The sequence below is a fragment of the Garra rufa genome, chromosome 3 (assembly GCF_049309525.1).
Source record: "Garra rufa chromosome 3, GarRuf1.0, whole genome shotgun sequence".
Classification (NCBI taxonomy): Eukaryota; Metazoa; Chordata; class Actinopteri; order Cypriniformes; family Cyprinidae; genus Garra; species Garra rufa.
The window spans coordinates 52,157,227-52,184,887 of record NC_133363.1 but is presented as its reverse complement, the minus strand read 5'-3'; the positions used below and the strand labels follow the sequence as shown (position 1 = coordinate 52,184,887).

Below are 27,661 nucleotides of genomic sequence, written 5' to 3'. Positions count from 1 at the left end.
GTCTGTGTCTTCTGTCCAAAGTTTGAGGCTGGGTAAAGCTGCTCATTGTTTCTAATGTTTAAAGCGGTTCAGCTTTCACAGGATCAGTGGAGCTTGAACCCATAATCACACAGGTCTTTTGTGAATATTTCAGCTGGAATCGAAAGGAATGAAATGAGTCCAAATTAAAGCAATTTCAAACTAATCCTTTTTAGAAATCATCCTGTGGAAATTTTTCCTAGCCTCCTAGCTGCAGAAAATGCTTAAAGGGATCGTTCACCCAAAAATATATCTGCTTACCCCCAGGGCATCCAAGATATAGGTGACTTTGTTTCTTCAGTAGAACATAAATTAAGATTTTTAACTCAAACACTATGACTTTGAGAGTCAAATAAAAAACATACACAGACAAAACCAAATTAAACCCTGTGGCCCGTGACAATACATTGAGGTCTTAACACATGAAACAATCGGTCTGTACAATAAACTGAACAGTATTTATATCATTTTTACCTCTGATCCTGAGTGCATTCAAGCAACCATAACTTCAGGTCAATCAGGCTCAAAAGCTGGGAGTCGGTGAAGTCAACACTCCCAGATGAGTTTGTGCAGGTTTTTAATCAGTTGCAACAATCAGGATAAGCACAAGTAATTATCATTATGAGTAGCCGTTGTACCCACAATTTCACTGTGTAAGCAATGAGCGTCAGGTCGCTACTGAGCATGCGTCTACTATGCCAGAGCATGTTGACGGGTCACTCGCTGGCTGTTGTGAACGCGCTCAGGAAAGTTGGACATTGTGGTGGATCAGAGGTAAAAAATTATATTAAATACTGTTCAGTTTCTTGCACAGACAGATTGTTTGGTGTCTTAAGACCTCAATGTATCGTCATGAGCCGCAGGATTGAATTTGGTTTTGTCTGTGCATGTTTTGTTGATTCTCAAATCCATGGAGCCCATTGACTGCAGTTATATGACTGACAGACTGCAAAGGTTTGAGTTAAAAATCTTCATTTATGTTGTACTGAAGAAACAAAGTCACTTACATCTTCGATGCCCTAGTGGTAAGCAGATAAACATTTTTTTTATATTTTTGGGTGAACTATCCCTTTAAATAGAATTTCAAAAGGAAACAAAAGTCTAATTTATTTAAGTTGCAATACATTTAATAAAATCTCAAACCATATACAGTGCCTTGCGAAAGTATTCGTACCCCTTCATTTTTTTCATGTTTTGTTATGATGCTGCCTTATGTTAAACTGCTTTGAGTTACCTTTTTCCACATCAATCTACACTCCGTACACCACAACGGCAAAGCAAAAAAATGTTTTTTTAACATCTTTTAAAATATATTAATAATAAAAAACTTAAATGATTCCACTGCATAAGTATTCATACCCTTATCTATCGCTTGTAGATGTTACTACGCTTCAATTAACCTGTTTCAAATTCAATGGAATGCATATGATTTGGAAAGGCACACACCTCTCAATAAAAGGTGTAATAGCAGAAAATGCACATCAGGGCAAAAAAAGTCAAAAGAACTTCCTGTAGAGCTCAGAAACAGGAATTCTGCAAGGCACAGATCTGTGGAAGAGTTCAGAAAAAAATTCTACTGCACTGAAGGTTCACAGAATCATGTAGACTCTTTTACCCTTAATGGAAGAAGTTTGAAACAACCACAACTCTTCCTACAGCTGGCCTCCTGGCCAAACTGAGCATTTTATGGAGAAAGGCTTTGGTTAGAGAGTAAGTATGACCAAGAACCTGATGGTCACTCTAGTTGAGCTTCATGATCATATGCGGAGATAGGAGAAACCTACAGAGGGACAAACATCACTGCAACACTTCACCAATCTGGAAGCGTGGCCAAACTCATTCCTCTCCTCAATGAAGACACATGAAAACAAAGGTGCACCTAAAAGAAAGCACCTAAAGGACACTTTGTGAGAAACAAGATTCTCTGGTCTGATGAACATCACTTCTAAGAATCAAGTTTGTCACTGCTTATCACCTGCAGAGTACCATCATAAAAGTAAAGTGTGGTTGTAGCAGTCTCATGCTGTGGGGCTTTTTTCCAGCGGCAGAGACTGAGGGACTCGACAGAGTAATAGAATAGCTCAATGCACAAAAATATTGAGATAGCCTTAATGAAAACCCAGTCCAGACTAGGCAGAAGGTTCACCTTCCAACAGGGTAATGGCCCTGAGCACACAGCAAGAGCGGCTTACAGACAACTCTGTGAATGTCCTTGAGTGGTCCAGCTCTTATGTGAAACGCCAAAGATGTTTAACAGAATGTTCACGCTGTTCTTTCCCATGCAGTTAAAGTGAACTGATGGCACAACCTTGAAAAATGACTGAAAACCCAACCATACAAGTAGTCTTTCACTGAATAGACATATAATGACTTAGATTCATCTGTTTGTCACATAGAACTAAAGAAAACTTGCTAAATAACATGTCACATGGACCAATTCTACAGTGCTATTTTGTCACACAGGTTAAAAGTCATGGAAGGTCAAGAAAGGATAAGAATAAAATGACACATAACATACAAAACCATAGCAATTTATATTTTAATATATTGCTTTTATTATATATTTTGCTTGAGAAGGGGAAATGACAGCCCAAATATACCCAGACTAGAACAGCAATACATCAATACCATATCTTATAATATACATAAACGCTTCCTGTGTTTCTCAAGCACATACACATGAGCTGACAACCAATGCAAGTGTTTCAGCAGCAACTTCCTGTCATGTGTCATACCACAGAGGCAAAAAAACCCACAGCCAGTCCAGCAGCTCCCACTGCAACAGAGCATGTGTTACAGCTCAGTTCCATTGGCTTGTGGCTGTACTCTCTCGTCTCAACTGCCCTTTTAAGCCAAACTATACCAACTTTCCCAATCCATGTCGTGGATTCGTGTCTTTAATCGCTGCAAGCCAGGCGATAAAATCTCAGGGCCAAGATCAAGCTACCATGCAGTACTACGACCGATTTCCTACAGCCAAAAATAACCCAACCTCTGCAAAAACAACCACAAGGCCTCAGATCATTTTTAAAAAAGGGCAATCAACGTCAACCCTGTTGAGGACAGAGAGGAACTGAAGAAGAAGAAGAATCACAGGGCAACAAACCACAGGCTGAGGTAAAAGGGAAACATGAGCCGGTTTACTGCCCGCTCACAAGCCGATGGGCGTTGGCGCCACACGCGTTTCAGTTATGTTATTTCCGTATGCAAGAGTGCAAGATGAAAACGTGAAGGAAGACAATGTGGGCGACTTAAAGCTGTACAGAAAATGCGCCTGAAGCGCGTCTCTAGGGTGGTTAATGTACTTTCCAGATGCGAGACAGAAAGAGCTCCTCAGCTGATGTGCATTAGGCCACTGTCTGTAAACACATACGCCAACATCTGAACTGAACCACCATGGCCTCTGTCTGAACCTCTGCACTGATATGCGAACAGATCTGAGCTCTCTTTTTGTATCATTACAAGGCTTTAGAAAAGCTTATCTTGTCTTGTAAATCTCATGGAGGACCACATGCTCTGTGGATCTGTGAGCATTCGAGGCCCACCATTTGAAAGCATCTTGAAATATTTAGATCCAGTGAGTCCTGTGTCGAAAACACAGCGTAAATTATTGTGACTCTGGAGTACACATCGTAAAACACAACTTTCTGCAGCTTGACCACAACTGTCCCATATTTAAAGTCAATATGAATTGCTATTTGTTATAACGGTGTCTAAGTAGCTTGTTTTAGTTAGCATTATCTACATTAGCACAATGTTAAAATTGAAATTGAAGGTCATATTGGAAGGAAGAGCAAGTAAAGACAATATGTTTATATTACAAAGAGTGAGTCTCTTACAATAAAGATGGATTTATAAAGTACAAATATGCATTTATAAAGTAAATGGGGTCAGTGTTGGCTTTTTTTAAGAGTTTAATGGCTATCTACAGAGTATTGAGTCCTAATACCCAGAAATGAGTCAGTGGGTTGTCTGAATGGGCTTTTGGTTAATTATCCAAAATAAGGCCTGTGGTTAACGCAAGCTCAACATATTTCCACGCTTTATTCTACAACATAAAACACTTCAGTAATGCCCTACTGATTTTGTTTTACTGGTCTTTTCAAAAAGTTCTAAACAGTCACTAAATGAGCAGAGGTTGTCAGGGACATCAACCATCATGACAGACTCAGAGCAGGAAAATGTATGCACTTAATTGTTTCACATTTACAGCCTCATTTTTTTTATACTTGTGCGTCAACTAGAGATGACACTGAAGTCATGCAACCATGGTGTAGTCAGTTTATAGCCTACTTTTAGCTTTTTACTTCTGGCAAATGTTTTAGGCTTTAAAATGCATAATAGTTATGTTCATTTGTGAAGATTATCATGCTGAACCAGATGTGTAAGAATCAGAAACTTTTGTTGGTCTCAGAACTTATTTTCTGCAATTATCCAACAGTCAAGTGAAAAATCAAATTAGCTTTTTGTCAAGGCAACCAGGGTAATACAAACTTCCATGTTTAAGGCCTATAAAAGATGTCATTCTTGGATTACATAATATGTTACGTTCATAAAATTCACTTTTACACATAGTTGAGGTCAAAAGTTTACATGCACCTTGCAGAATCTGCAAAATGTTAATTACTTTACCATAATAAGAGGGATCATACAAAATGCATGTCATTTTTTTTTAGCACTGACCTGAATAAGATACATATAAAAAGATGTTTACATATAGCCCACAAGAGAAAATAATAGTTTAATTTATAAAAATGACCCTGCTCAAAAGTTTACATACACTTGAACGTGCCTTTCCAACAAATGACTGTATGATTTTGAGATCCATCTTTTGAGGACAACTGAGGGACTCATATGCAGCCATTAGAGAAGGCTCAAATGCTCACTGATGCTCTAGAAGGAAAAATTATGCATTAAGAGCTAGGGGTGTACATTTTTCTTATTTTGCCTAAATATCATATTTTTTCATTTAGTACTGCCCTTTATAAGATGTTTCATGTTTCCCAGAAGACAAAATCAGTTAAATTTACCCTGATCTTCAAATTAAAGAAGTTTTCACTCCCCGGTTCTGATTCTTCTTCTGAAGAATCAGTGAGCGTTTGAACCTTCTGTAATAGTTGCATATGAGTCCCTCAGTTGTCTTCAGTTTGAGAAGATAGATCTTAAAATCAATCAGTCATTGTTGGAAAGGGTTCAAATACACAACAATGCTGAAAAAAAAAACAAAGAATTTGTGGGACCTGAAATATTTTTCTGAAGAACAGCAGGCAGTTTAACTATTCAGGACAAACAAGAGACTCATGAACAACTATCACAAAAACAAAACAAAACAAAAAAACAGCTGTGGATCATTCAGATAACAACAAAGTATTAAGAATCAAGTGTATGTAAACTTTTTAACTGGCTCATTTTTATGAAATTCAATTATTATTTTCTATATGTACACAAATTTTATGTGAAATATCTTATTCAGGTCAGTACTAAACAAAAAATAACATGCATTTTGTATGACCCCTCTTATTTTGGCAAAATAATTAACATTTCACAGAACATTTGACCTCAACTGATCAACATATTCTTTCAGAAAAGTCTCGATGACTCATCCTGCACTACACAGATTTTTGTCCAATCAAATGCTTTCTTGAATAAAATGTCCCTCCCCCTAATACCACTAGAAACCAAGTAGCAAATTATGTTCAAAGCTGACACATGACAAAAAAATGATTGGCTATTTTAAACAATAATGGATAAGGCCTTCAATATATGCCACCAAAACTTCCTGTACGAAGTATCTTTTTACTTTTAATGACTATATTCATAGCAGTTGTGCTCACTTCTTAAGATCATAATGAACAAAATGTATCATGAATCAAAAATCATGAACTTGTGTTAGTCACAGAGTTTATTTTATGCAATTATCTTATCAAATCCTATTGGCCTTTTTTTGTCAAGACAACCAGGGTGATGCAAACTTATGGACTGGCTTGTCACTAGTGCTGTAAAATGTTCATAACACAATATACACATCTAAAAAGTACAGTCATATTCTTTTTGCAAAAACAAAATCCTGATGACTCATCCTGCACTCAACACATTTTTGTCCAATCAAATACTTTCATAAATAAGGATACCCCTCCCCCTAATACTACTTGAAACCGACTAGGCTACTTACAAAAATAAGCAAGGAGCCCTTCAATATTTCCCACCAAACAAAGTAAGCGCTCAGCGCTTGTTAATAAATTCCACACAAATAACAAATAACAAAAGAGGTCATTTATATCATAATTTTGGACAAATTTGTGCAATTGCACAATGTGCAAAAGAGGAAAGATGAAACAAACACTTTATTCAGCCCATGCAGAGGACACAGGAAGCATAGCTGAGCAGCCTGAGGGTACTCTCAAGGGAAACACAGCGGATCTGCAATCTCCATAGTGTGCCATTTGTTGTCTGTCTCCCTGGAAACCACAATCAAACTGACAACCACAGGCCATTATAGACCAACATTCATAACACCTATAGAAATTCTCAGTCACATGACATATGTCTGCCTAAAAATATATCTCAGCACTAAGCATTCATTAGAGGCATTAGTAGTGCTGAGAAATTAGATCCTCCTTAAAACAATGACACATTTCTGCTCTCCACCTCTGATAATTAATTTCTCAATGGCTTAATGAAGGCAAAAAGAGAGAATGGGCTTTGCTCTTGGACTGGTGCATGAGCACATGCACATGACTCCTTACACAAAGGCATAAGGATGCTCCATGTGGTTCCAGATGGAGCTACAGAACAATGTCTTTCCCTCAACCGGCTTTTTTGGTTGAGTTGATCCGTAATAATGTTTTTAAATCAATGCACAAGGGTTTAACTGATGTCTATGGGATGTGTAACACAGATGTTAAAGCTGTGCTGGTGTAATTGCCTGGAAGGCACTAGACGTTATGCCTCAGCACTCTGGCACGTGTTTCAATAACTGGAACGCCGTTTGAAAGAAACAAAAATTACTATACGCAATACCTGACAGCTTATATACATATACGATGTTTTACAATAAACGAGAACTGTCTCATAATCTAGTCGGCTGCCTACCTAGACAGAATGAACGTGCCTGTGATGTCAAAAAACGCCGCCTAGATAGGTAGCTCACTACGTCTTAAGACACAGCCTATAGATGCGCTGCCCAAAGAGAGAGAGAGAGAGAGAGAGACGGGACGCTCTTGAGTTACTAACCACAGCAATGGACGTCCTCACCGCCTCCGACACACTTTGTCTGAGCTCCGCAGCCGTTCCAGGTTTGCTCAACCTTTTTGTGAATTTTCTTACTTCGGACATGTTTTTTCCTTTTTAGTCTGACTGTAATTCCATCAACGTCCTCATTGCGGAAAGCAACATCGCGGCAACCCAATCTGCGCGTCTGACAGAGGTGCGGATGCGGGCGGGGCGGGGCCTCATGGACCAGCGTTAGCTCCGCCCATCGCCCAGGGGTTGCCTGATAATGAGCAATCCCTGGTTTTGAATTATTTATGTAAAAGTTTTATACTTTTGTTTCATTTTGAGAGATTTTAGGTTATAATTTTAATTTGGTTTAATTTCATTCTAGTTGTAATATAAATAATGTGTTAAATAAATAAATAAATAGTGATGAGTTTTCATTGCGGCCTTCAAGCCACACTATAAAATATTCTTGATTTTAGCCATATTTGTTTTTTTTGAAGTGAGCCTGGGTCTCACCAATTCTTTTTTTAGCAATAAATCAGCATGTTTTATAACTGAATACCTTTTGTTGTGAATATGATTATACATAATCATTAATATGATCATAGGCTGACACCTTGTGGTCTTGGTTGGAATTAAAAATGTACATATTAATACCACAAACTTAAAAGGCGTATCAATCATATAAAACAGTTCTTAGGTTTCAAATTGTGACATAACCGTAGGAAAATTCTATTGCATATATTCATTGTATTTTCATGTGTACAAAACGCATGCTATATACATGGTTAGTTATAGATATAAAAAAAACTACATATATTATTTTATATATACACATACATACATATATATTATACATTCTGTACAGTCCTAGTATTCATCTGAGAGCTAGCAAATATATCCACACAGCTGGTTTTAAAGCAGTGGCTCTCAACCAAATATAATATCATCAAGTTCATTTAAGTTTATTTTTAACAGAAGTACCAGAGGTACATATTAACTTGACAGGAGGGCCTCAGATTCAAAAAGGTTGAGAACCACTGTTTTAAAGCATTAGTATAATTCAGAGGGTAAAGGATGATCATAAAAAGGGCTAAGTTGACGTGTGCAATGGAAGATACATAGTCATTGTCTCTCTATGTCTCGAGGTCTTTCAGCTGCATTTGGTTTTCAGAAGCTGATGAACTTTTCGGCTCAAGCTGGGCCTCCATGTCTTCACTATACTCTTCATGTTAACCATAGGACGACCTTTTTTCACATCCTCGTGTCCAACTACAAGATATTCCAACCCTGCAGCAAGAGTAAAACAGTCTCATCGGTCAACAAAATTATCAAAGTAGCCTAATTTCACTAAACAATTATCAACGAAGAATCTTACAGTATTTATTAGGAATTTGTAAATAGGTCATTCTACAGAATTGGTGCAAACTGCTGTCCTACAACCAAAAACGCATTTAAAAAGCTGTTAAGTATTCAAATCTTAGAAGTTTACTAAGATTCTTTTATTATCTATTGGAACCCACAATAACATTTAAAATATCAGTAAGCTTAGTATATTTAAAATCATCATTTTTTGGATACTTTCAATTGAGAGGTGGCTGTCCTGAACCCTAAACCCTAAATTAAGTTTTTTGGTTTTTTTTTGTATATTATGAAATAATTAAAATTGCCTAAACAATGCATGATTTACTGATGAGAGACTGATTTTAACTACCTACATTTATGATCAGAAAAAATTAGCCTATGCATCACTCTCTCACACAGCTATGGTGAGTAGATAGGCCTTATTATTTTGAGGTAAATGTGTTCAAAAATCTGTGTAAAACTTTAAAGAATGTCACTATTGAACACCATTTTCTATAACTAAATACACTTTTTTGGGAGTTATTACATAACATTTAGTTTTTATACGTATACAACTGTTCAGAAGTGTGCTAGCTAACCATATGCTGATTAGCATCTTTGAGCTAGGTTCAAAAGTATCTAAAATTGTCACTACCGAACATTTGGTGAAGTTTCAATAGTGACAATTTTTGTTTTTTTTTGGGTGTTATCCCAAAAAATTGTCACTACCAAAACAGTCACAACCAAAACATTTCATCATCGTTTCAGTAGTGACAAAAAGAAACACATAATCCTTAATTTGTGGAAAATAAACACATTTTTAGTACAGTTATGGAAATGTTTTTGAATTTTAGGATGTTTCATTACTGTTTTAGTATGTAGGTTAAAATTCTGTAATGTGATGTGGTCGCTACCAAAACATTACTGTCGCTACACTACAAAAAAAAAGCTTTTCTTACTGAGTCTTGATTCCAGACAAAATATCTAAAAATTCTTAAATCAAGAAGGATTTTCTCGACGAGTACAAATTATTTTCTTGTTTTCAGAAAAGAATTAAATTCTAATAAGAGAAAAGTCAAAATTAACCCCAATGGGGTGAAGAAAAAAATTTCAAACAGAAAACAAGATTATTTTTCTTACCCCACTGCTAGATAATTTTTGCTTGTTTCAAGCAAAAATGCAGTTAATTTGGACTTGTTTTGTCTGAAAACAAGACAATGTTTACTCGACTAGAAAATCCTTTTTGATTTAAGAATTTTTAAGTTTTTTGGCTGGAAACAAGACAAAAAAAATCTAAGTAAGAAAAGCATTTTTTGCAGTTTACCAAAAATCACTACTAAAACTAAAACAATTATGTATACTGAATGATCAACTAAGATGTTATGATAGTGTTTGGTCAAATTTTTATTCAAACTAATGAATCCTTAACTTTGAAATCAGTATGATCAACTATTTGCCTTTTACAAAGAAAAGTAAGATTCAAAATAAAACAAATTTCAAAAATCACACTTGTAATATTGGTAAAAATGTAATTGTTATTGATCTACCTCTGAAAGCTCTAATAAACTATTTACACTAGTACTAGTATTTACAAGTATTTACAAGGGAGATGCAAGCACAATCTTAATAGTTCAATATAACCCTTCTTATTAAATTATATATTACGGTGTTTCGGTAGTGACAAATTTGGGGATAGGACAAATATTCCAAAACTTTCTGAAAATACAACATGAAAATTAACTGCACAATTACTAGAAATGTGTACCTTGGATATCATACAATTTGCTTACATACAAAACATTTAAGATGTTTCCAACTTTGAACCAATTCCTTACGAAGGCCCAAATATATCTGATTTTCTCTGAGATCTTTGCAAAGGACATTTTTGTTTTAATAAATGCACATAAAAGTGAAATGTAAACTTTGCTTTCTGTCCTACAAAAGGCAAAAACAACAACAAAAGAAACTTTATCAGAATGTTTCTGATACATCATTCAACTGAAAAACTATGCTTCCATTAAAGTATTTGGAATTCACAGAATTTACCCTTAATTTGAATTGCATTTAATTTGATAATACCATCTAAACAAGTTTCTCTGAGGTCCATTTAACACATCTGATTGTATTTAAATCCATTCCACAGACTGTTTCCCACAATTAACACACAAAATGTGTGTAAAATGTGCAGTTTCCATACAGGCATGCATGTTTCATCTCATAACAAATCATAAATCTGTGCATGTGTCTGCTAACCTGGAAAAAGTACAGGGCAGGTGCAGCCCCTTGAGGTCCATGACTCAGGATAAAGAGTTCGATTTCCACGAGAGAGCCTGAGGCGTGTGTTGTCCCACAACACCTTAAGAACCTTAACATCCACCTCTGCGTGAGAGCCCTTATCATGAGCACCCAACACTCTCACTTTCACTGCTACAATCACACAAGAAAACATACATTAATTATATCAACTGAACAGAGCATTGAGGTGAAGTGAGTGCACAGCTCCAGGTCTAGGACTGTTTTTTATGCTACTTACCATAAACATATTTTACATTGCAGAATATTTTGTTGTTTCCAAGTGCTTGCTGTTTGCATATACATTTGTCTGTCAAGAGAGGAAATACCCACCAATTAAAGTATTGGCTGTCAGTTTCTTTCTGTTGCCATGTCAACTTAAAAACAGGAATGACATGACAACAGCGCATGCCTTTATCCCAGACGAGACAATAAACTTTTTATGGGAGCAAGACAGTGCTGTTATCAGCTCGAGGATTTTTATTTAATACCTGGATGACTAAGGGCGGAGAAAAGCTCTTCTGTTCGAAACAGATGATTTTCTGATGTGCTGTTGTGATTTGATTCAGACCTAGACAAGAAACACACACACATAAAGCAGACAGATATATCTCTATATATGATTTATAATATTAGCTCTAAAAGAAATGAAAGTAATAAAACATTTTATTCCCATATAAATCTGGCTTTATTATGCACACTGATTGTCTGATTGTCCTACTGGCTCTTTTTTAGAGGTAATGTGATGAACTACATCTGTGTTTGAACTTGAGGTGAACTGCTGTCATAAATTCACTAAACATCAGAGACCAGCTGGTAAAATTGTATCACTTAATTTAATATTTGATGTATACCAGTTTGGTATTTATGAATGTTTTTCATAGTTTTTATTTTCATATTTTCACTTTCATTTTAGTTTTTTTCTAATTTAAACTTTTTCTTAGTTACAAATAATGTTTTTATTATTATTATAGTTTTAGTGAAGCTGTGAAAACTAATATTTGATTTGTGAAGGATCTTGATTTGTGAAGGATCATGTGACACTGAAGCCTGGAGTAATGGCTGAAAATTCAGCTTTAACATCACAGGAATAAATACTTTTTTAAAATATAGCTGCAAGCAGTGATTACTGGGGTTCAAGCGCTTTAAGGTATTTAAGCACATATGAAAAAATTATGTAGCGAGCCTTTCTTGCAAATACAGGTAATTTATCATAGAAATATTATGTTTTGTAACATTTATGACTGTTTTAGCACCAGCTGTGGTCCAGTCTCCTTAAAACTTTGCAAGCTTGTTTGGAATCAATCACCTGTCACATGTGCTCACCAGGTTTCATGAAGTTTTGAGTTTTGCTTTAGGCTTTATAGGATCTGGGGTAAATTCGGACAGGCCCCTTTTCTAAATGACCCCATTATAGCTTCCCAAAGGGTAAATTTCAACATTTTTTTGATAATTATTAACTTTAGTCCAGAGAATTTTACTGCAGTGTTTTTTTCCTAATATCGGGCATCTTCTCAATTATTTAACAAATGATTTCATTGCCAGCAGTGGTCCGGAATGAGGAGTTCTGACATATGATACAAATATCACATGTACAGTTGCAATCAAAATTATTCAACCCCCTTGACCTGCAAGACATTTTGCTGCAGAGAACAAAATTTTGTGAAAACAATTCAACAAAGGCATCAGTACACTATTAGAGAAAGTTTATTCATACACATTTGAGTAATTTTGAGAATGTAAGTTGATGACTAATGAAAGAAAATTAAATTGGCTCTAAATGTTCATGTTCAAAATTATTCAACCCCCAAAAGTAAAATCTGGTGCAGAATCTTTTATTCTTTAAAACTAGCAATAAACACTGCTTGGAAGTATTTAGAAGCTCTTGTCACCTCTCTACTGCAATCTTGGCCCATTCCTCGCCTGAAAAAGCTTTTAGACCACTGATAATATTTAGTTTCACATTGCTACTGCTTTCTTCAAATTCAACTAAATATTTTCAATGAGAATTAAATCTGGAGACTGAACAGGCCACTCAAGAACATTCTGTGACTGATCCCTGAACCAAGCTTGAGTAGATTTGGATGTTTACTTTGGGATGATTGTCCTGCAGGAAAGACAATTGATTAATAGCTTCAGCCTTTGCACCAAAGGCATCACAATTCTTGCAAAAATGTCCTGATACTTCAAAGAATCCAGGATGTCCTTCATACAGTCATGTTTTCCACTTCCTGCTAAAGTAAAACAACCCCATAACAGGACTGATCCACCTCCATGTTTGACAATGGAGATGGTGTTCTTCTGCTTACAAGTTTTGCCTTTTTTGCACCAGACATACTGCTGATCCATGGGTCCAAAAAGTTCCAGTTTGGTCACATCACTCCAAAAAACATTCTTCCAGAACTCCACAGGTCTATCCAGATCAATTTTAGGATGTTCAAGTCGGTCTTTTTGTTCTTCTTGGTCAAGAATGGTATTCGGCAAGATGCCACAACATGAAGACCATACTTGTCTAGTGTTCATCTTGTGCTCTGTATTGAAATGTTTTTCCTCCTTTCGTTGGGTCATCTTGCAAGTATTTGGCTGTACATTGCAGGTTTTTCTCAGTTGCTCTGATCAAACATTTTATGATATTGTGTTTTTTTGTTCAACACCCTCAAAGGTTTTCTGGTACAACACACTTTAAACTAAAGAATAATGCTGCCAGCTGTGTCTCTAGGAACTTATAAATGTCTTGAAAATCTTCATACAGCCTTAGACTTTATAATATAATAAAACTATTTCTTCTCTATAGCTTTTGTGAGAGCTCTGCTGACTTTACCATATTTGCTACTCAACTTCAGCACATGCATGGACTAACTGTATGTATGTGCAACAGCTCAAGCTCATTCTGTTTTTAAATAGTGTTTCTAAAGGCTTTGTGTTTTAAGACAATTTTGTTCCCCACCATAAAAATAACTGACTAAAAAACAGCAATGTTGAACAGGGGTTGAATAATTTTGAACATGAACATTTAGAGCCAATTTAATTTTCTTTCATTAGTCATCAACTTACATTCTCAAAATTACTCAAATGTGTATGAATAAACTTTTTCTAATAGTGTACTGATGCCTTTGTTGAATTGTTTTCACAAAATTTTGTTCTCTGCAGCAAAATGTCTTGCAGGTCAAGGGGGTTGAATAATTTTGATTGCAACTGTATGTGCAAAAACAGCGTAATGCACAATCGTTTAGACTCCTAACGCAATACACTCTACTTTCTACACTCTAAAGGCAATATCGCCCCCAGTGGCCGATTTTTTGAAAAACCTACTTTTGTAAACTAGTCCAAGTTTTATTGCCTGATCGGAACCAAACCAGTGCAGGAAGATTCTCCGGAGAGTGAATATCAATGATTAGTAAAAAGACAGTTGAACTTAAGACTCCAAACGCCAAAATGTTCGAAAGGGGCAGGGCTGCCTAAAATGGCTATAACTTTTCAACGGAATGAGATATCTTCGCCAAACTCACAACATGTAAGAGCTGAATCTGAGGTCACATGAAAAAAGTTGCGGAGCTTGGCCGCTTGGTGACGCTATAAGAGGGAAAAATGGCCATAACTACAAAACAGTTTATCCTATCGTCCTGAAAATCAGTAAGCAAGGTCTTGGTCTGAAGCACCACAAGTGTCTATAAGCATATTTGTGTATCTAAAAAAACATGGATGCCATAGGCAGATGAACTTCGAGCACCTATTAGACAAGGTTAACAGAAGCCGATCGGAACGAAACTCGTGGGCATGTTCGACCCATGGCCCTAAAGGTCTGTGAGAAATTGACCACTGGGGGCAATATCACATTTTTCAAGGGGGTAAACAATTGTATATTGCGCAATTTTTCACACGAACACATGCCTCTAAAACCACTGCTGTCAATCAAACTGTTAAATGAACTTGTTTAATGAACAAACTAGTCCTAGGTTTTTCGCTCAATCTGGAAAAACCACTGCAGTGCAATACTCTGGAAATCTCTAGGTCAATAATTATAAAAAAAAATGTATTTACCCTTTGGCAAGCTATAACGGGTCATTTAGAAAAGGGGCCTGTCCAAATATACCCAAAAGCTTACAAAGCCTAAACGAAAACTTAAAATTTCACAAATCCTGGTGAACACATGTGTGATCCTAAACAAACATGCAACGTTTTAGGGAGATCGGACCGCGGTTGGCGCTAAAAAAGTCATAAACGTTAAAAACATCATATTTCTATGGCAAATTACCAGTATTTGTCAAAAATGCTTGTTTAAATTATTGATTTAGTTGGTTACAGGCTTGCTAAATAATATGTAATGTTTTTTTATATGTGCTTAAATGCCTTGAACCCCAGTAATCGCTGCTTACAGCTATATTTTTAACTAATATCTGTTCTGTTTAATCATGCTTTATTTCAATTATCAAAAAAATTGATAATTTGAGTTAATAAATTTGAGTTAAGTTAGCAATAACAACTGCAGATTCTGAAATTCCCTAAAGTCTTATGCATACGATTAAAATGACTATAAAAACATGCCATTAAAATTATAAAATGAACAGCAAAAAGGTTCATATTCACCTAATCATACAGTCTCCTGTGTAAGGGTCACAGTCACCAGCACACTGGCAGGGCTTGCAACCATATTCATCGAAACCCCAGTATCCCAGCATGCACTGGTCACAGTGTGGTCCAGCCACCCCAGGCTTACAGACACAGTCTCCATTATCAGGGTTACAATGTGTGGAACCAGCATGGTTACACATGCAAGCTGCAATTCACAAAGAAAGAAAGTCACTCAAAACACACCAAAGACTGCAAAATATAATTAGTGGTCTTTTCTGAGGCTCTGAACAAACTTAATGTTTTGTGCTGTGTAATGATTTTCTCATTGACTAGAAAGACGTAGAGCTGTCCAGACCAGACTGACGCTTTGTACACACAGTCAATAATTATGAGCCTGGTGTCATGTGATGATTAATCTGTCTGCCTCCAAATACACAATACATGCGTTTACACTCATGCTGAGATCCCACCACTGTTCTTGTTATTCTACATGTCCCGACTCGCCGTAAGAGCCATTAGCATTCCGAGCAGGAACAACATTCAATACCAAACATCCCCTCAGTGTGTGTGTATGTGTGTGTGTGTGTGTGTACCCGTGTGTGCGCTACAATATCGGACATGTTCGCTGATTTGGTGAGTTCCTGAATTTTAACATCATCTAGGCCAAGCTGTACACGTAAACAGAAAAACCACACATATTTTCACAGACACGTTGAAGTAAGACGGAGGTCAGGAACGGAAGCATACGGCAGAAAATACTCATAGATACTCCACATGCCATTTTAAGCAGCTTTTGAAAATCTGAGATTAATGGCTTTCATCTTAGTCCAAGACACACAAATACATACTAAAAATGTATGACAGAGTATAAGGAACACTGCATTCAATGCTACCATACTTCCACCTTTGTTTGGTTACAATGTTATAAATGTGCTTTTGCTGATCATGTGTTTGAATGCATGTTTACAGTTGTGAGTGATGCATGTGTGTGTCTTACGTCTGCAGGAATCTGGGGCAGTCAAGGGTCTCTCTGGGTCTCTGTAGAAGCCGTTCTGGCAGTGCTGGCAGTGGCGGCCGCTGGTGTTGTGAAGGCAGTCACACACGCCACCACTCCGCTGACCCGAGCGTAGCCATACGGTTTTGTCAAAGTGACAGCTCTCTGCGTGGCCGTTACACTTGCACTCTACATATTGACATGGGAATATATATTCTGGGTTATTACAGATCATCAGATTTTTCCTGACAAATTGCATTTTTTTATATTCCAGGGTTGCCAAGTCTGCGGTTATCCTGCAGAACTGAGCAACTTTTGAATTGTTGTGGCTGACCTTTTATTCTGTGGTTTAAAATATTGGACTAATAAGATAGTTATTCTAAAGGTTTCTGACAAACCAACAGCTGGAAATTGTATATGCTTCCCATAACCACTGGAAGTTTAAAGGGACAGTTCACCTAAAAATGAAAATTCTGTCATTAATTACTCACCCTCATGTCATTCCAAACCCATAAGACCTTTGCTCATCTTCGGAACACAAATTAAAATATTTTTGATGAAATCTTAGAGCTTTCTGACCCTACATAGACAGCAACACAACTGACACGTTCAAGGCCCAGAAAGGTAGTAAGGAGATTATTAAAACAGTCCATGTGACATCAATGGTTGTGGTACTCTTATGAACGCAAAACAGAAGAGAATATTGTTGAATAAAGCCATTTTTTGGTGCAAAAAAAAGTATTCTCATAGCTGTTCTTTAAAATTAAGGCTGAACTACTGATGTCGCATGGACTATTTATCAATCTCCTTACTACCTTTCTCGGCCTTGAAAGTGATAGTTGCATTGCTGTCTATTCAGGATCAAAAATCAAAATGATGCATCAAAAATATCTTAATTTGTGTTCTGAAGTCTTACGGGTTTGGAACAACATGAGGGGGAGTAATTAATGACAGAATTTTTAGTTTTTGGCAATTGTTTTCAACATGCATTATAAAAAAGAAAGGTTTGAGTACCAAATCAGCATATCAGCATTTGACAATATAGACTGGAGTAATGGCTGCGGCAAATTCAGCTTTGACATCACAGGAATAAATTACATTTTAAAATATATTTAAATAGAAAACACTTATTTTAAATTGCAATACCATTTTACAATATTACTGTTTTTACTGTATTTTTAATCAAATAATTGCAGACGATGCAATGGCTGATGACTGATAGACATCACTATGTTATAGCTTCATGAACCCCCCTTTCAAAATTATTAAATCTTGCAGACCCCAAACTGTAGGACCAGAACATCATATAGACTTTTAAAGGGGTCATAAATTGAGGAATCAAAATTCCCTTCATCTTTTGAAATATAAGAGGTCATTGTACTATTAAAACATCCTATAAGTTTCAGAACTCAAATCTTTCTAAAATCATTAGTCTAAAAACAGCTTATAATGAAGCCAGTCTGCCAAAACGACAGGTTGTGGAATGTGCCACTTAATGACGTAATAGTGTGGCTAAACACAACTCCGCAGAAGAAGATCAACGCCTGCTTCTACATCGCTTCCTGTTTAGCCTTGCCCACTGAGTCACGCATGTAGTGTACATAATGCAGGTCTATGCAGAAACCAAACGATAAAGATCGCTCCGAAGACAAAAAGATGCTGTGCAGTGCCAAGTTGTGGAAAAACAGTCTTTGTATTGTTTTCATTCTGATCCCAACATTAGGAAAGAGTGGATGAACTTTATTTTTAATGAAGATCCAGACTGCATCAGTAAGCACTTGATTCTTTGTTCACTTTACCACAGATTTGTTTTGCAAACAAGGCACAATTCGACGCAGGATTTTCAGAAAGACTGAACCTTTCAGACAATGCTGTGCTGACTATATTCGATCCGACAGTCATGTCACAACACGCAAGCGTGATTAACCGCTTTTAATTTACGTGGACACTATGGTCTGTTATTACAGAGAGTTTATGCGTTTTTAACCTAAGTCACATCAGCGTCCATTTGTAAAGGATGTAGGCTGTCAAACATACACAACTGTTAGCCAATCATAGCAGTGGGTGTTTACTTCCGAGTCTAAAATCCGTCACACCTATTCAAACAGAGCGTTCTGATGAGGGGGGTCAAAACAGGACCAAAAATAGCCTTTTACTTATAAATGATGTTTTTATATAAAACTATAACATAAGTAGACTTTAGTAAACAGTACAAAATAATAAAAAAAAGTTCATGACCCCTTTAACTTATTCCAGTAAGTAACCTATTGCACAGTAACACATTCCACATTCAGTGCTGTTCTTTCAAAATCAGTACTTAGGTTTACATATGACCTAAAACTTACTAACACACTGATGAGCTTCTCCAGTTAAACCGTTAGCTGGTTGCCACGGTCGGTCATTGTAGAGGCGATCACACCTTTCACAATGATCCCCAGCCGTGTGATGCCGACACACACATTTGCCGTGCACCTGTGTCAAAGGCAAGAAAACACAATTGACAATACAATGACACATTGTTACACCTTCACCTCAAGAAACCTCAGTTTAAATGCTTGTTAATAATCTTACAATCAGAGTTTTACGAAGCCGATCTTCAACATGCTCCAGCGTCAACTATGTTCATTCAGCTGCCAAATATGTTATCATACCACATACTTTGCCAAACTATAAACCAAATAGGATAGGCTAACACCCAACACATATTTGCTGTCTTACTACAACATACACAGAGCTTGTTTTTTTTTTTTTTTTTCATGGAATGGACCTTAGATTGCAAAAACTGATTTTTATATTCAGTAGGTTACTGTTAACTTTAGCTTTTAAAGGTTTGGGGTCAGTATTTTGTAAAAAAAAATTTTTTATAACTTTGGATTAAATTAATCAAAAATAACAGTAAAGACTTCTGCACCGTTTCTTTTGAACTTTCTATATTTACAGTCTCACAGTTTCCATAAAAATATTAAGTAGCACTTTTCAACAATGATAATAAGAAGAAATATTTCTTGAGCACTGATTAAGCATGTTAGAATGATTTCTGAAGGATCATGTGACACTGAAGACTGGAGTAATGATGCTGAAAAATCAGCTTTGCATCACGGAATAAGTTACACTTTATATTCTAACAGAAAACTGTTGTTTTCAGTTGTAATAATATTTCATAATACTGTTTTTACTGTATTTTTTTATCAAATAAATGCAGCAGTGGTGACTTCATATGGAATTGACTTTTTATCATACAATTCAGACTTTGTTTTTGAATTTTTGAACTTTGAATTGTAATAAAATTGCGTGATATAAACTAGGAATTAATTTTTTTTAAGTTTATATCTCACAATTCTGTTTTTTTTATTTAAAATAATAAGCAATTGAGACTTTTTTCTCACAGTTCTGACTTTTCTTAACTATACATCACAATTCTGGTTTGTCACAATTCTGAGTTTATACACTATCAGTCAAAAGTTTTTGAACAGTAATATTTTTAATGTTTTTAAAGAAGTCTCTTCTCACCAAGCCTGCATTTATTTGATCCAAAGTACAGCAAATAAATAAAATAATATAAAAAATTATATTTTTAGTATTTTAAATAACTGTTTTCTATTTGAATATATTTTAAAATGTAATTTATTCTTGTGATCAAACTAAATTCATAAACAGAATCATTACACCAGTCTTCAGTGTCACAGAAATTAATACTTTTTATTTAGCAAGGATGCATGAAATTGATCAAAAGTGACAATATAGATATTTATAATGTTACAAACGATTTCTATTTCAGACAAATGCTGTTCTTCTGAACTTTCTATTCATCAAAGAAACCTGAAAAAAATTAATAATAATAAATGTTTTTTTGAGCAGCACATCAGAATATACAAATAATTTCTGAAGGATCACGTGAATGGAGCAATGATGCTAAAAATTCAGATTTGAAATCAGGAATAAATTACATTTTAAAATATATTCAAATAGAAAACAGTTATTTTAAATAGTAAAAATATATTTTAAAATGTTACTGTTTTTCCTGTACTTTGGATCAGATAAATACAGGCTTGGTGCGCAGAAGACGTCTTTAAAAAACTTTAAAAGTCTAGACAATGTGAGATAATGTCACAATTACCTTTCAAAAACATCTTCAAAAATTTTCCCTACTCTTTGTAATTGATAATTGATAACATTTTGACTTGATGGATCTGTATGATCCCTAATTGTTCTTGCAAAGGCCATCAATATTACTATTGTTCTGATGTTTACAGATTTGAACAAAGCCCTAACTCTTTTCACTTACTACGGTCAATTATTCTCTCCTACATTTCTTGAGTTCTGTGCTTAATCTCTCGCTCAATAGTCCTGTATGAAAACATCCTCCTCGCCCTCAATGTCTACGATTACCTAATGCTAATATCCCAGACTCAGCCATCCATCAAGATGTCCTCTCCTCCGTGAGTTTCAAATGAAAGCGTGGATAATTATTATCAGTCACTTTGAAATACAGAGCAGTGAGAACAAACAAGCAAGAGAAGAATTTTGAAAATACTTCAGGAGAGAAAAAGAAGGACAAATTAGTGCTTTAGAGGGAGGGGGGTAAACTGGCAGCGCTCCATTCGATGGCATCTGAAACACTTTCACATGTTTATCATCATAATACGGGAGGAAACGCACTCAGACGCACATACTCTCCCTGCTAACCAAAACATTCCTGCAGGGGCACACAAGGGTTGCGTGTGAGCACGTGTTCCTATTATGAGTGTGGATGGACAAAGCATGTCAAAGCGACCATGTTTGTCTGCATGTCTGGGTGTCTAGCGTGTATGTCTGTGTGCATGCTTGTCCATTGGCATGGGGTGCGTGTTATGTCTGGGCTGCTAGATCAAACGGTTTAACCTTTGATAAGAGAGCAACGAGCTGATGTGTGTGCGTTTGAGCGAGTGAGACTAATTGCTGTTATTGTCTGATCACAGCATGCAAACAACAACTCAATTAGCAAAAGGGGCGAGCAACACAGCCCCTCGTTTTTGTCTCTGCGCTTATCGCTATTCCTCCCTCCGTTGTTTTCCTGCCTGACTTTGTCTTTTTATCCTTCAGTTGCTATCGGACTTTTATCTCTCCGCGAAGATAGAGCCAAATGAACAGCAAACACATGGCTTATATAATCTGAAACAAAGACAGTGAGAGTCAGAGGGGAAAGAGAGTGAAAGAGTGAAAGACAGTAAATGAAAGGGGGAACTGTTTATGTAATCATACGGGAAACGTGTTTTCTGGGAATAGTGATAACCATGAGTAACGCAAGGTTGTTTGCTGGTTTTGTTTTGGATTGCCATTGTTCTCCCTTACAAGGACGAAATCTCTGAAAATTCTGTCATCGGTTATTCACCCTTGTGTCATTTCAACCTGGATGATTTTCTTTCTTCAGTACAGCAGAAACAGTTTTTGCCCATATAATGAAAGTCAGTGGGGTCCAAAACTGTTTTGGTAATCTTTAACTAAAATTGCTAAAAAATTGCTAAAACTAAAGTTTAAACTGGTATATACAGCTGAAGTCAAAAGTTTACATACAGTTTGCAGAATCTACCAAATGTGAATTATTTTACTAAAATAATAAGGTTTATACAAAATGCATGTTATTATTTATTTAGTACTGACTTGAATAAGATATTTCACATAAAAGATGTTTACATATAGTCCACAAGAGAAAATAATAGTTTAACAAGTCGTTGTTTGTCCTGAACAGTTTAACTGTTCTTCAGAAAAATTCTTCAGCATTTTTGTGTATTTGAACCCTTTCCAACAATGACTGTATGATTTTGAGATCCATCTTTTGACACTGAGGACAACTGAGGGACTCATATGCAACTATTACAGAAGGTTCAAACGCTCACTGATGCTCCAGAAGAAAATACGATGCATTAAGAGCAGAGGCGTGAAAGTTTTTGAATTTGAAGATTAAATGAAGAGTAAATTTAACTTATTTTGTCTTCTAGGGAACATGTAAATATCTTCTGTAGCTTCTTAAGGGCAGTGCTAAATTAAAAAATGTTATATTAAAACAATATAAGAAAAATGTACACATCCATCATTCCATTCAAAAGTTTACACCCCTGGTTTTAAATGCGTCGTTTTTCCTTCTAAAGCATCAGTGAGCTTTTGAACCTTCTGTAATAGTTGTATATGAGTCCCCCAGTTGTCCTCAGTGTGAAAAGATGGATCTCAAAATCATAGTCATTGTTGGAAAGGGTTCAAATACACAAAAATGCTGAAAAACCAAAGAATCAGTGGGGCCTGAAGGATTTTTCTGAAGAACAGTGAGCCGTTTAATTGTTCAGGACAAACAAGGGACTCGAGAACAACTTTCACTAAACAAAAAGCTGTGGATCATTCAGGTAACAGCACAGTATTAAGAATCAAGTGTATGTAAACTTTTAAACGGGGGTCATTTTTATAAATTCAACTATTATTTTCTCTATTGTGGACTATATTTAAACATCTTTTATGTTAAATATCTTATTCAGGTCAGTACAAAAAAATAAATAACATTTTGCAGATTCTTCAAGGTGTATGTAAACTTGTATGTAAAAAAAACTGTCTTTTGTGTGAAAAAACGAAAGTCAAACAGGTTTAAACAACAAGTAGATGATGTCAGAGTTTATACTAAATCAAACTAAATCTCTGACCTGTTTACCACCACATTGTGTAAACATACAGCACGTACAAGCCCACAAAAATAATGACTGTGTTTTACAACTATACACTTACCATGTGTTTAACAGGAGGGTGCGTGATCTGTTGGTCACCAGCAGACACACACTGGTCTGCATGTCCATGGCACAAACAGCCTCCCTTTAAAATGAGGTCATAGATGGCATAGTGGGCACTGAGCACGTTGGCATCAGGACGTTTTTGTTGACAGAGGCAGGAGTGCGGCTGAAGCAGACGTATCCGAATGTTAGTGATGCCGAGCTGGACTCGGGAATCAATGCTGTACGGATCCAATTTGTCCCAGGGTGACAGAGCACGGTAAATGACCTGCTTACACACAAACACAAATATCAACAAACAAACAAACAAACAGTAATTTACTCAGCAATGAGCTCATTTTCATTTAAAAAATGTCAAAGTACTAGTTATTAGTTCTGGGAATTGAACTTAATGCAGTCACGTTCAAGGGATAGTTTACCCAAAAATGAAAATTCTGTCATTAATTACTCACCCTCATGTCTTGTCTTGTTCGTTCTTCTTCAGAACACAAATTAAGATATTTCTGATGAAATCCAAAAGCTTTGACCCTGCATGGACAGCAACATCACTGACACTTTCAAGGTCCAGAAAGGTAGTAAGAACATCGTTAAAATAGTTCATGTGACATCAGTGGTTGTGCACATAATTTTTGACACGGAAGGCAAGAAATTGTTAAATAAAGTTATTTTCGCTTTCTTTGTGCACAAAAAGTATTCTCGTAGCTTCATAAAATAGCTATTGAACCACTGACGTGACATTAACTATTTTAATGATGTCCTTACTACCTTTCTGGACATGAGAGTTGTGGGATCAGAAAGCTCTCAGATTTCATCAAAAATATCTTAATTTGTATTCAGAAGTTGAATGAAGGTCTTACAGGTTGAAAACGACATGAGAGTGAGTATTTAATCACAGAATTTTCATTTTTGGGTGTAAATATCCCTTTAACAAATATTTTGTGAAAAGTCAAAAATTACTCCCATTTTTTAACCTCATTTTAATGTTTTTCTAGTCTGCCCAAAAATGTTTAATTTACTCACCCTAAGGCCATCTTACATATAGACAAGTGTATTTCTTTATCTACTTAGCATTAAAGCACCAATGGATCATCTGTAGTGAATGGGTGCCGTCAGAATGAGAGCTGATAATTAAAAACAAAACTCACAAGTAAAGAAAAAAAAACATAATCCACACAACTCCAGTCAATCAGTTGACATATTTTAAGTGAACAGCTGCAGAAAAAAGTCATTTAACTGTCGCTTCTGGCAAAAATACAGGTCTATCCATAACTTTGTCATAATAATGGATGAGTCATTACAAGACTGTTAACTAATGGACTGGAGTCATGTGGACTACTGTGATGTTTTTATCAGCTGTTTGGACTCTCATTCAGACGGCACCCATTTACTGTAGACTTGAGGAACCATTGGTGAGCAAGTGATGCAAAGCTAAATTTCTCCAAATCTGGTCAGGTCAAGAAACAAACTCATCTACATGGATGGCTTGAGGGTGAGTAGTCTATTTTGAGCAAATACTCATTTTTGGTTGAACTAATCCTTTAAGAAGATAATCATTATTCACCCAAAAATGTGATGACAGATACTCTCACCTCTCCTTTGCTGCAAGGCTCTGCTGTGGAGTATTTCTGAGTGCAGCTCTGTCCATCTTCCAGGTTGAACACTTCACTGCAGTTGTGTGCATACAGCATCAGAGCGCTCCATGTGCGCCCAAAGTCCTGCGAGCGCTCTATTGCCATGGCAGCAGGGCGTGGTGACCGAAATATGATAATGAGGTGGGTGAAGTAAAATTCCACCTCTAAATCCAGCTGTAGAGTTTCTATTGAAACACCCTGAGCAGACTGCCACCAGGTCGGTGGGTGTTTGAAGGGTGAGTCTGTCATGGAGGCAGGTGGGTGTGCAAGGTGTGTTACTGAAGCATCACATACCTCACATTGCAACACACATCTATTCATTTTGTAAGTAGGGCTACAGTAGCGTTCTGGAGAGGCTGATCCACACTGGGAAATTGTCTGTACAGGACGCCCGACTGCAAGGTTCCCCATGCGTGGATTACACACCCAATTCTCACATCCTGGCATATAAACAAACAAACTATTTTAAAATACAGTACATTACACAACAAATTACATGGATGTACAAAAGATTTTACATTAAATGATGTAAATTTCAACTGTTCAAAAGATTGAGATCAGTAACATTTTTTAAAGATGTCTTTTCTGTGCATCAAGGCTGCAGTTATTTGATTAAAAATACAGAAAAGCAGTAATATTGTGAAATAATATTGCAATTCAAAATAGCAGCTTTCTGTTTTAATATACTTTAAAATAGAATTTATTCCTGTGATCAAAGCTGAATTTTCAGCATCATTACTCCAGTCTTAATCCATCAGTCCTCAACCCACATAATCCATCAGAAATCATTCTAATATTCTGAAATCACAACTTGTGACACTTTTTTCAGGATTCTTTAATTAATAAAATGTTAAATCGAACATCATTTATTTAAAATAGAAATCTTCTGTAACAATATACACTGGTGTTGAAAGTTTGGGTCTTTTTTTTTTTCTTTTCTTTGAGGGTTTCATCAAGGGTGTGTTAAATTAATAAAAAGTGATAGTAAAGACTTATATTGTTAAAAATATTTCTATTTCAAATAAATTATGTCCTTTTTAACCTTTTATTCATCAAAGAATCATAAAAAAGGTATCACAGCTTCCAAAAAATATTATATAGCACTAATATTAGAATATTAGAATATAAATATTAGAATGAATCATGTGACACTGAGGACTGAAGTAATGACTAATGAAAATTCAGCATTGCATCACAGAAATAAATTATATTTTAAAGTATATTAAAATAGAAACCTGTTATTTTAATTTGCAATAACATTTCACAATATTACTTTTTGTTCTGTATTTTTAATCAAATAAGCAAAGTCTTGATACGCAGACGTTTTGAGACCGAATTTAGCATCATTTGCTTAAAGATCACTTGTTTGATAGTTAGAAGTGACAAACTGTAAAAATACAAATTATTAATTTCATCACTGACTAAAAACAGAATACAAGTAAGATTTGTGTGGCTCTTGAATAGGAAGTAATGTGTTATGTAATGTTTAATCCACTCATGATGTTGATAACAAATGGAAATTATTTTCTTATAAATTAGGTCAAAAGTAATCTAAAAGTAATCAAGTAGTTATAACACATTACCTAACATGTTTAATCAAAACGATAATGTCACTAATGTAATTTATAATCAGTAATGGACTACAATTTGTAAGTAATCTACCCAGCACTGTCTGACATTGTTACAGTTTTACAGGTATATACCTGATATATACAGGTATATGTTTAGCTATCACTAAATTATTGGCTACATTTATATTTAATTGCATAAACATATAAACAAACCCTTTTTATATAAATATAAATCCACAATTGTAGAATCAATCTGAATGCAAATTGGCTGGATTCAACAACATCTGGATGCTGGGTGTGTATGTACATGCAAAGTTTGGTTTTGTTTTGCATATTCAAATCATCCCCGTCTCTTTCTCCCAATATCAAATCATTTCGTCAGACACCAGCAGTCTCTGTTTGGTTGACAACCAGCCAACTTGATTACATGCGTAAAACACTGACCTGAACACACAGGGTGAGGAACGCTCATGACGAGCGCTGCGAATAACACACATCTTCCTGGCAGCTCCATCTTAGTCAACAATCCAATAAAAAAAAGCCACAAATTATACGTATCAAACCCAGCGAGGGTTTTTAATCCACAATTCGCACGGGAACCTGAATCCGCTCCAGAGCCTTTCAGATTGCATGTAGGAGCACGACTTCATTGGCGTGGGTTGGCCAGGTGCGCAAACGCTGAGCGGAGGTGATCTGCTCCCATAACAAACAGAAACTATTCACCTGAAATAGGACACAACTCTCGCGCGACAACGCCATTGGTGCGTAACCTCAAAATATGCGTCTATCAGTCACTTCTGTCCCCGGTGACTTCAGGTAGAAGTGAGTTGTGCGTGTGTTTTGCTCTGAGCGCGACTCGTGGGGCTGCGCGTGTTGCTCTGTAACACCTGAGCTGGAATCTGGAGCCCCTGTGAGTGACAGGACCTTTGAAGAACACAGGCCACGCCCCTTCGCCCAGCATTTTTCTCTATTTAATGGAGCATTCCTGGCATGAGTCATCTGAGTCATTCAACGTCAGATCTTGCAGGATGTGCTCTCTCACTTTCGCACACGTTTACCTAGTTTGGCTATCTAAATGGACACTTTCTATTGAGTTTTATTATTAATTAGGCTAACTGTAGACTAATTCTATCCAAAAAGAAAAATATAACACATTTAATCTCCTCAGGAGGATTTTATATTAAATGGAAGTTTGTCTTAAAGGTGACATATCATGAAAATCTGACTTTTTCCATGTTTAAGTGCAATAATTGGATGCATCTACCAATC

General features: G+C 36.1%; 2 protein-coding genes across 2 annotated transcripts in view; both read right to left on the bottom strand.

Moving 5' to 3' along the window:
• Window positions 1-7,515, bottom strand: part of dock11 (dedicator of cytokinesis 11) — a 97,481-nt gene extending 89,966 nt beyond the window's left edge. The window contains exon 1 of the mRNA XM_073836362.1: window positions 7,252-7,515. Within this exon, the coding sequence (XP_073692463.1) occupies window positions 7,252-7,353 (102 nt within the window). The 5' untranslated portion in view covers window positions 7,354-7,515. The remainder of the gene's footprint in view (window positions 1-7,251) is intronic.
• A 470-nt stretch (window positions 7,516-7,985) lies between these two features.
• Window positions 7,986-27,325, bottom strand: ntn4 (netrin 4). Its single transcript, XM_073837299.1, has 10 exons — window positions 26,837-27,325; window positions 24,780-25,261; window positions 23,189-23,458; window positions 18,784-18,910; window positions 16,442-16,627; window positions 15,460-15,649; window positions 11,364-11,443; window positions 11,114-11,182; window positions 10,834-11,007; window positions 7,986-8,526 (listed from the first exon to the last, which is right to left on the bottom strand). The coding sequence occupies exons 1-10, from the start codon at window positions 26,904-26,906 to the stop codon at window positions 8,390-8,392; spliced, it is 1,785 nt and encodes a 594-aa protein (XP_073693400.1). The 5' UTR covers window positions 26,907-27,325; the 3' UTR covers window positions 7,986-8,389.
• Between the last annotated feature and the right edge of the window lie 336 nt (window positions 27,326-27,661).